This window comes from Melanotaenia boesemani, chromosome 5 (assembly GCF_017639745.1).
Source record: "Melanotaenia boesemani isolate fMelBoe1 chromosome 5, fMelBoe1.pri, whole genome shotgun sequence".
Lineage (NCBI taxonomy): Eukaryota > Metazoa > Chordata > Actinopteri > Atheriniformes > Melanotaeniidae > Melanotaenia > Melanotaenia boesemani.
Window position 1 is genome coordinate 33,861,899 of NC_055686.1, and position 9,087 is coordinate 33,870,985.

At 37.9% G+C, this 9,087-nt stretch overlaps 1 protein-coding gene across 1 annotated transcript; it reads left to right on the forward strand.

The window, feature by feature from the left end:
• The first annotated feature begins 4,029 nt into the window (after window positions 1-4,029).
• Window positions 4,030-7,222, forward strand: LOC121639328. Its single transcript, XM_041984490.1, has 4 exons — window positions 4,030-4,142; window positions 6,206-6,568; window positions 6,956-7,054; window positions 7,143-7,222. The coding sequence occupies exons 1-4, from the start codon at window positions 4,067-4,069 to the stop codon at window positions 7,220-7,222; spliced, it is 618 nt and encodes a 205-aa protein (XP_041840424.1). The 5' UTR covers window positions 4,030-4,066.
• The last annotated feature ends 1,865 nt before the right edge of the window (window positions 7,223-9,087 follow it).

Consider the following 9,087-nt stretch of genomic DNA (forward strand, 5'->3'; position numbering starts at 1 on the left):
TGTGATGAAAGGAAGGAGTTCGGGTGATGATGCGGGTAGCAGAGTTCTGAACCATTTGGAGTTTCTGAAGGGATTTTTGTGGGAGGCCAAAGAGGAGAGAGTTACAGTAATCCAGGCGGGAGGTGACAAGACTGTGCACCAGGATAGAGGTGGTGTGGGGGGTGAGGGAGGGCAACGACGGTTGATATTGCACAGATGGAAATAGGCTGAGCGGGTGATGTTATTGATATGTGAGGTGAATGATAAGGTGCTGTCGAGGATGACACCCAGACTCATGACCTTGGGGAGGGGAAACCGAGGCACTGTTGATGGTGAGGGAGAAACTATTAACTTTCCAAAGGGTGGATTTGGTGCCAATGAGGAGAATTTCAGTTTCATTACTGTTCAGTTTTAGGAAGTTGGTGGTGAACCAGGATTTTATTTCCAGGAGACAGGCAGAGAGGGAGGTGGGTGGGAGCATGGAATTTGGTTTACAGGACAGGTAGAGCTGGGTGTCATCCGCGTAACAGTGGAAACAGATATTGAATTTACGGAAGATGAGATCAAGGGGAAGGAGATAGGTGATGAATAGAAGAGGCCCCAGGACAGAACCTTGGGGCACACCAGTGGAGACTGGGGAGGGGTTGGAAGTGAAAGATTTGAGTGTGATGAACTGAATGCGGCCATTGAGATAAGACTGGAACCAGAGAAGGGGAGTAGAAGTGACACCAAGTGAGGAGAGTCTACTGAGGAGGATGGAATGGGATATGGTGTCAAAAGCACCACTTAAGTCAAGGAGGATGACAATGGAGAGAAAACCAGAGTCAGCTGCAAGGAGAAGGTCATTGGTAATTTTAATAAGGGCTCTTTCGGTGCTGTGACGGTGGCGAAAACCAGATTGAAAAGGCTCATAGAGATTATTATTGGATAAATGGGAAAGAAGTTGAGAAGCGACTGTGAGCTGGAGCCTATCCCAGCATTTTAACAGGTGAGTGGCAGGGTACACCCTGGACAGGTCACCAGTCTGTCGCAGGGCCAACACAGATAGACAAACAACCATTCACACACACACACTCTCTCCTAGGGAGAATTTAGAATAACCAATTAACCTATCATGCATGTCTTTGGACGGTGGGAGGAAGCCGGAGAACCCGGAGGGAACCCACGCATACACGGGGAGAACATGCAAACTCCACACAGAAAGGCCACCGCCCTCAAGGTTCAAACCTCCCCCAGCCAAGATTTGAACCAGCGACCTTCTTGCTGTGAGGCTGCGGTGCTAATCACCACACCACCGTGCAGCCTACATTAAGACCAATAAAAAATAAAAGTAGAATTCAGCTGTGGTTAAAGCAGATCTGGACAAACATCTTTAAACTAAGGTTCTGCACCTTTCAGCGGAACTTCTATGTAACCTTATTAAGAAGAAATATCTGTTAACAACTGGAGGAGGAGGAAACAGAGATGTTGCATTAGTAAATACTTTTACAATACTTTGAATTTTCTGCAAATGTGTAACATGTAATATTCAATGTAATTTTAACGAGGAAAAAAACATATATTATTAATTTTAGTGTAATGAAACTTGAATTTGAAGATTTATTTCCTGTTAGTTGACACTCAGTCTCATCATTGATCTGAATGCTAGATAATTTGCTTAAAATGTGCTTTGTATTTTCAATTAAAAATGGGTTTGGGTAATTTCGACCACATTGCTTTCAGCAGCCATGAGCAGCAGGAAGCCACGAGCTGGTTAAAAGACATGTCTAACAGCTGTATTACTGCAACACATGGAGACCCTCTGCCAAAGTGTTATGTTTCTCTATTTCGTCCATTTTTAACTTTGGTTTTGGTGGGAAATAATTAAAGTAAAAAGGATGATTATAAACCCTAATTCCTAAAATGTTGTGTAAAATGCAAATAAAACATAATGCAATGATCTGCAAATGTTATCAACACATATTTTATTCCTTATAGAAAATAATTGATGCTGATTTAAAGTTCTTTCAGAAAATGTAAAAAGAAGATTTATTGCAGTGTTTTTATAATAGTTTTACCACTAAGAAACGGCAAGTGTTTCAAGCATAGGCTTTTAATGGGAAAATGGCCACATGTCATAGTAACCAGTAAAAATAACCAATTTTACCAATTTTCCCCTAAAATAAAACCCTGACATTAGAAGATACATGATAATATTTTGTAATGATTGAGGGATTAAAAAATGTGGTTTTAATGGGAATCAATGGGACTTTATTGTCCCACTATGACCTGAAAGGATAGTTAATCATTAATCTGACTCTGTTAAAAAATAAATAAATAAATAAAAATGCAGCAAAATAAATTTGTTGTTAATGTTTAGTATATCTAAGTTTTCATAAAGTTCCCAACCACCCAAAATCAATTATGGAAAATAAACTCAATTTTTAGTTCCTAGTTTTATGAAAACAGTGAGTTGATGTTGTAAACTTGGCATTAAAAGGGTTAAAAATAATTTGAATGATTTCATATTTGGTATTTTTGATTAGGACTCAAGATGATTAAAACATCTGTGCAAAACAAAAGTGGTAAAAAATATTGTTCTGTTATTTTTTTATAGCAGTTCTTTTGGAGGGGACTTTTTTGTACTCAATGACCCAAAAGAATAGTAAATTTGTCCCCGGTGACCTGTTGATCTTTGAATGAAATTGAAAAGGAATTTCAGAATTCTTCAAAATAAAACTCTGACCAGTAATCCCATATGAGGCAACACAACAAAAATGGTGGCTAAACGTTAAGTGAAAAATTACCTAAAAGGACAAAAAAAAGTCCTGGAATACCTACAGTTCTATATAAAGCTCAGTCTGTTCAAGTTAAACTGCAGTGTTGTTAATGAAGAACCCACACAACAAACATAACATGGTGTCAGAAAATAGTTTTGAAGAAAGAGGATGAGTGAAGGAAAGTAGATCAGCAACTGCAGCAAGTTACCTGTATGTTGACTGCACAACGAGCTAACGCGGCTAAGCTAACGTGGCTAAGCTAATGCGGCTAAGCTAACAGCAGCGTTTTGTGCAGCAACCGTGGAGAAATAACTACTGTGTTAAAAAAGCGATGGAGGGATTACACCCACTGCCCAATCTTCAGCTGAAAAGTAACGTGGCTGAAAACTGGAGTAGGTTTAGACGTTTTGAAGTGTATTTGGCTGCAATCGAAGCTGATGAAAGAGTGAAAAGACTGCATGTTATTGGTAAAGAAGTCCTTGAAGTTTATAATAACTTTGTGGGTAGAGTGGTCGTCTTGTAGCCTGAGGGTTGCCGGTTTGATCCTCGGCCTGTCGAGCTCATGCCGAGGTGTCCCTGAGCAAGACACCGAACCCCAAATTGCTCCTGATGGGTCGTGGTTGAGCGCCTTGCACGGCAGCTTCCACCATCAGTGTGTGAATGGCTGAATGTGATGTATATTGTAAAGTGCTTTGGGTATCATTCCAGATACAGTAAAGCGTTACATATATACAGACTATTTACCTTTTTTTTTTTTTTACCATTTTTATCTTTGATAGTGATGGCGACTGCATGAAGCTTAATAAGATACCGGAAAAGTTTGGAGCTTACTGCAAACCTAAAAGACCCTGGAGAAGCAATAACACTGTGCAGAGCAGAGACTGTAAAAATGCAAACTAAAGAACTGTTTGCTGAAAGCTGCAATGTGGATGCATTTAGACAGGAGTCGCGCATTTTGTGAAATTTGTCCCTGTCATTTTACGTGTATCTGATTGGATGGTGACTAATCAGTAAAAACTAGTTCCCCCGAGATCAGATATTTAGATCATCTAAAAGTTAAAACCAAAAAGATCTAAACCTGCCGCTTACACTGGAACTAATGTTTATTCTTACTAACCTTTAAGTCCTACTGCGTCACAAAATACCACTTGACATTGATACTATGGAACTTAAAGGGTTAAGAAGAAATACCTGCCAACAAGTGGAGGAGGAAGGAACAGAGGCTGTGGTTTTATGAATCTCTCTTTAAAACTCTTTGAAAACCTTTTGCATATATTGTGAGTGTCAGACATCAGAGACGCTGAAGGGACAGACATTAATATTCAGAGATGAATGGAAGACAAAGGATGAAGCTTCTACTGAGCAGTCTGCTACTCACGTTTCTGTGTGCTCATTTTTCTCAGTGTGAGTAAAAACTTCATGAATCTGAATATTTTGATTCTTACAATCCTAATTTAAAAAATCCATATTTTAGGAATCAGAAAAAGGAAGGTGAATTTATAGCAGGTCAGACAGAAATCTGATTTTCAGTTTTAATGAACGACTCAATAATTTCTTTCTCCAGCAGCTATAATGTTCTATCGCTTCATAATTTTACAAAACTCTGTAATTTGTGCAGATGTGTAACAACATTGGTACAATATTAGTACAATACTGAATGTAATTCTAAGACTTATTAAAATCTAGACACATAACATGTAATAATGAAATATTAAATAAGTTTAATATAACAAAACTCGTATTTACTTCCTGGAAACAACATTTCCAGGAAGTTGCCGCTCCTTATCTTTAGCCAACTTTTAGTTTATCGTTACTTTGTCTTCTTGATCTTAATGTCAGGTGATTTAATTAAAAAGTACTTGGATGAAAATGGATGAAATTTTGGACTACTTTGTTTGTAACAGGAGGTGTTAGATACAGGATGTTGAAACAAAGAGAAAAAGTTAATTTTAGCCACACAGCATCATCAGCCATCAGAAGTGTGAAGTTTTTAACCTCACACTCGCTCCTTCCTTGTTTAAAAGACAGTTCATTTCTAGAATGTTCTGTTCCTGTGAAACAGCAGGATGAATGCTTTATGAGTTTTACTCGTGATGCTAAAGGAACAGAGTTCTTGTTTAAAATAGCTGAAGACCTGATGCTGAAGTCTTAGCAAAAAGATCTGAAGCTCAAACAGGAGTTAACAAATGTTCCAAATGCTCAAGAAGGTTTAAAATAAACTATCTGCATAAAACAAGAAAGGATCGTTATAATGAATGATAATGTATGTACATGGACACACGTGTTTATAGAAGATTTAACTAACATCCTTTTTATTACTACAAGGAAAAGGTCTCTGTTTTCATGTTCTTGCACATTAACACCTCACAGCTGAAGACAGCAGCCTGGTTTAAAGCTTTGACAGTGAAATGTGTCCATGTGAAAGTTACTGAGAGGTAACTGAGGTTACTGAGAACATCTCTGTTCCTGTATGTTTCACTCATGGTGCAACTTGGACTGCTTCACACGCTAATCTAATCCAGGCTTCTACAATCATTTTAATGCTATAACGGTTTACAAAATGCTTAATAACTGAAAACCTCCACAAACAAAGAAATGAAAGTCACAACATAAATCTTTAGAAAAAGCTGAACATTTTCATGATTGACAGGTTTAAATAGCATAAAAGATTCAGATTAAGTAGGCTCAGAAAAACGTATGGAAGACGTCAGCAAGCTTTTTTATGTTTTTTATGTTTGAGAGAATAAAAATCAGATGTACAAAATGATGCAGCTGGTCAGGTAGTTGTTGGAGAGCTGAAGGGAACATTGGAAAGATTTGAAGCTCAAAGTGGTGCTGACGTGATGGAAATGCTAAAATCTCAATGAATCACTGCAGAACGCTTCCAAGAAACTATTAGCAAGAATGTACACACACATCTTTCTAAAAATAATGAAGACACATGTACACATATGTAATAGTTTGTCTTCAGAATTCCCTTTTTAACACCACAAAAAATAATCCTCTGTAATGACAAGATGTGTTCATGTAGGTTTTTGTAAATGAGGACGTCACTGAAATGGCTAATCACTTTGAGTTGCTTGAGGAGTAAAATTTATTCAGAGCTGAGAAGTTAAATAATAAAGAATAAAAACAGAAATAAAAGCAGAAGAGTGGAAGAAGATAAGACTCATGTAGCTGCACTGAGCTAGCTTTGTTGTTGATCTTTATGAGTGGATAAAAATAAGTGGGCCAAAAACAGTAGTTAAATATTTTATGATTTGAACCAACATGTTTCTAAGATTTATCTCTTGGATTAGTAAATAAGTCAGAATCAGAGGTGTTTTAGTGTTTCTGGTTTTACCTCAGACTCAGAGGAATTCATAAGTAAAGAACCTGTGACCTGCTTGAGTTGTGGGTTTAACTTTAGAAATCATGTAATATGAATAAATCTTGTGTCTAAACGACCGAATCTCATCTCTGCACAGGTGTTTCTTCAGACACGATTGTTGTGAAACAGACTCCTGATGTTTCGGTCCAGGACGGGGAGACAATAAACATCACCTGCTGCTGGACGGAGAACATTGAACGAACGAGAGTGTACTGGCTGAAAAACCAAATATTTATCAAGAATGAAACTAACCATAAACCTCAAGAATCTCTGAATCAGCAGGAAGATTCTTGTTCAACTCTGATCTTTCCAAATATCACTAGAAATGATTCAGGCAGATACATCTGCAGGGTTAATGTGGAGATACCAGTATTTAAAGACGTTGAAGGAAATGGTACGATCATCACAGTTACATCCAGAGAAAACAAAGATGACAACACAGATCACCATAAAGATGACGGTAGGTAACCAAACACCAGTAACCTGAAAAATATGAAGGTCCAGTTATGAACTGTGTCCTTAGACTAATGAAAATGTTTGCTTTAAACCTGTTGATATACAATATTATATATAAAATAGCTGTTAGATCGACCGTTTTAAGTTAAATAAGAGATTTTAAGGTGATTTGATCTGATTCATGTCCAGCCTCTTTCTTTACTTTTCTCTTTATGGACGACACGTCTACCTAAAATCAAACCACACAAACAGCTGATTTTTATCATTTTCTCATCCTGAAAAGACAGACGATGAAGACGTGTGAGCATTTTGTATGAAGTTTCTAGTTAATGTCAGACATTTTGTTAAATAAAGCTTGAACAATAACAACAACCTGTGTGATGAATTTCAGGTGTGTTCATCTTTGTCCTGAGGTGCCTGCTCATCACTGCCCTCTTCTCATCCCTCCTGTTGTTCCAGTGTTGGTGGACTAAAACTCGGAACACATCAGGTACGTTGTAAGTTGTTAAAGCATGCATTAGCAGTATATATACCTCACTACTTTAGCCATACTGGAGCTGAGTGCTGTCGTGTTTCAGCTGCTTCTGGAAGCAAATCCACTCCACTGCAAAGACGAGACGGAGATCAGCAGGAACATCAGGAACATCAGGAGAGATGAAGGAGATTAAAATATGACGGAAGCTGCAAGAGAGTGAAAAAGGACATGAAAACAAACATGTTTATAATTCTTTACAACCCCAGTTCCTGAAACGTTGGGACGGTGTGTAAAATGTAAATAAATACAGAAAGCAATGGTTTGTAAATCTAAAAACCCACATTTTATTCCTGACAGACCATCAGCAACATATCAGATGCTCAAACATTCGACCATTTCATGGAAAATATCAGCTCATTATGCCATCTTTACACTTTAGAAATAGAGTCATGTGTGTATTCTGTGGTGTTTTGTACCATAATCAGCCGTCATGGTTAACCTGATTGTATTTACTTTGTATATTGTATGTAAACTTCAAGGTATCGTTATTATTTTTTTAATACCACCGTTTTATATTGAGTGGAAATCCTTTTCTCCAACATTATGAAGTAATAACATCAGCCACTAGAGGGCAGCAGAAGGTGGCTTTTAAAACAGGAGATAATTGAAATACTGTATATTTATTATGAAAGTAAAGCTGCTTTTATTTTATTTTATATGTTGAAAGTGTGTTATGTTGTCTCCTGGACTCACACAAATACCTGCTCATGTGTTTTGGTCAGTGATGAAAACAGATGAATGGATAGTAGGCAGGGCAGGTACCAGGAATTCTGGGCCCCCAGAAAGAAGATGGCCATGGGCCCCTCTACCCCAAGACTGTTGCCACTTTTTTATGTTTGTGTATTATGATGTTTTTCAGTGTTCTTGACGGTGCCTGATGTAATGCACCCATTTTTTTTTCTGTTTTACAATGTAGTAGTAGTAGTATGTAAACGATGTATTATTAGTTGTCCCATTTCTCAGATTTTCATGCTATGGTACCCATAACTACCTAAAACATGTTAATACACCTCTGACTGCAAATATATTTTTAATAAACCACTCAACAAATAGGTAGTGGGTATTTTATTGTGAACAATCAGGCACAGATGTGCCAAAAACAACAATTTAAAGAGTCTAGTTTTTTGTCTCTTAAACAATTCCCTTCACTATCTGAAGCAGCCTTGCTTTGGGGACATGGGCCTGGCTCTGTCAACTACAACGACAACAACTTAAGTTGCGATCTAATTAAATTTAGCCTATATTTTACTATTGATTATGTAATTGAAATAGCTAAATGTGTTGATTAATGTCTTAGTAATTGGCAATTGTACAGCAGTTCACTAATAAACCAAAACAGCCAACCAGTGTCCATCTCACCCACTCACCCTCAGAGGCATCACTGGACGGCTGGAGATGAAGCTCTGCTGCTGAGTCGGACTCAGACGAAGTGGCCGCTGCTGATTGTGGAGCAGCAGAGCATAAAGGCTTATTGTTCCATTATATATTACTTTTGTGAACATTAAACGTTGTGTTACATGGAAAGTAATGAACTAACCTAGGTTTGGAAAACACAAAATCTAAATGTGCTTCTCTGTACCGTGGCTCTCTTCAGACACTTTACTTTGCCATGTATGTGGAGGTCAAAGTCTGTAAAATGACCCCCTGCATAAAATCTATGTTAGTGGTCACAATGAACGAATGACCAAAAAATCTTTTCAGTCAGGGTTCGAATTACGGGGGAGCTAAGGGGAGCTCGGCTCCCCTGACAGGCATAGGAGCTCCCCTAAAGACATTCAGCTGATATTTTAAGGGGGAGCCCTAAAAAAAGTCCACTCAAAGGTTACATTTAATACATTTAATACATTTCATTTGTGGGCTTTGTGTGTTTATTCATTCATTTAACTAATTAAATCTTTCAAACCTTCAGCACTGTGGACAGCAGCATTGTTTGTTTGTTGTGTGTGTGAGCCTCCATACAACAACCAGTTGATGTGCTTCGTTTAGTG

Bases quoted from the DNA above. Each gene is read 5' to 3' on its own strand.
- LOC121639328 (XM_041984490.1), top strand. From the start codon at position 4,067: ATGAATGGAAGACAAAGGATGAAGCTTCTACTGAGCAGTCTGCTACTC. The intron at 4,143-6,205 runs GTGAGTAAAAAC...ATCTCTGCACAG, and splicing joins GTGTGCTCATTTTTCTCAGT to GTGTTTCTTCAGACACGATT. The intron at 7,055-7,142 runs GTACGTTGTAAG...GTCGTGTTTCAG, and splicing joins TAAAACTCGGAACACATCAG to CTGCTTCTGGAAGCAAATCC.